The following is an 884-nucleotide window of genomic DNA, read 5'->3' on the forward strand; positions in this document are numbered from 1 at the left end:
GGGCAGCTCCAGGCAGTGCCACCACCCTCAGGTGTCACCAGTGTCCACCTCCAGCCCACAGAGGTGACAGGTGTGCATCTCCAGGTGTTGCCAGCACCACCTGAGGTAACCGATGTCCAGCTCCAACCACTGCCACCAGCCTCTGAGATGATAAAAATCCAACTCCAGGTGTTGCCACCACCACCTGAGGTGACAGGTCTGCAGCTTCAGACCACACATGTCCCCAGTGCCCACCTGGAGGCCACCAAGGTCCCCAGTGCTCACCTGGAGGCCATTGCAGAAGTGCCCAACATCCACCTGGAGACCTCAGAGGTGACAAATGTCCACCTGGAGACCCTTGAGGAGGTCCCCAGTGCCCACACGGACCCCACAGAGGTGACAAATGTCCACCTGGAGACCCTTGAGGAGGTGCCCAGTGCCCACATGGACCCCATTGAGGAGGTGCTCAGTGCCCACATGGACCCCATTGAGGAGGTGCTCAGTGCCCACTTGGAGACCTCTGAGGTGCCCAACGTCCACCTCAAGACCACCAAGGAGGTGCACAATGCCCACCTGGAGACATCAGAGGTGTCAAATGTCCACCTGGACACATCAGAGTTGGTGCCCAGTGCCCACCTGGAGACTTTGAAGGTGACGAATATCCACCTGGACAGGTAACCCCTAGGTACCACCTCACCCGATCAAGGAACACCTCACCTGGGCAGGTAACTCCCAGGTAACATGCTCTCTGCCCTGCAGATGCAGTGTCTTCACTTCCATGAAGAATCTTCTCCCCATCTTCTCCCTCCCTTCCTTCATTCCCTGTGCCAAGATCTCCTTGTTCCCAATTGAATTTGGTTCTTCACCTGCTCCTTGACAGTTGTCCATATCTCCTGGCATTGGGG

The 884-nt window shown here is 57.1% G+C and overlaps 1 protein-coding gene across 1 annotated transcript in view; it reads left to right on the forward strand.

The window, feature by feature from the left end:
- LOC103810094 (zinc finger protein 628-like) overlaps nucleotides 1-653 on the forward strand; it is a gene marked incomplete at both ends in the record, with an annotated part of 2,211 nt that extends 1,558 nt beyond the window's left edge. Inside the window, one exon of the mRNA XM_009082979.1 lies at nucleotides 7-653. Within this exon, the coding sequence (XP_009081227.1) occupies nucleotides 7-653 (647 nt within the window). The remainder of the gene's footprint in view (nucleotides 1-6) is intronic.
- Nucleotides 654-884: the final 231 nt, after the last annotated feature.

Source organism: Acanthisitta chloris, unplaced genomic scaffold, assembly GCF_000695815.1.
Source record: "Acanthisitta chloris isolate BGI_N310 unplaced genomic scaffold, ASM69581v1 scaffold14319, whole genome shotgun sequence".
NCBI lineage: Eukaryota > Metazoa > Chordata > Aves > Passeriformes > Acanthisittidae > Acanthisitta > Acanthisitta chloris.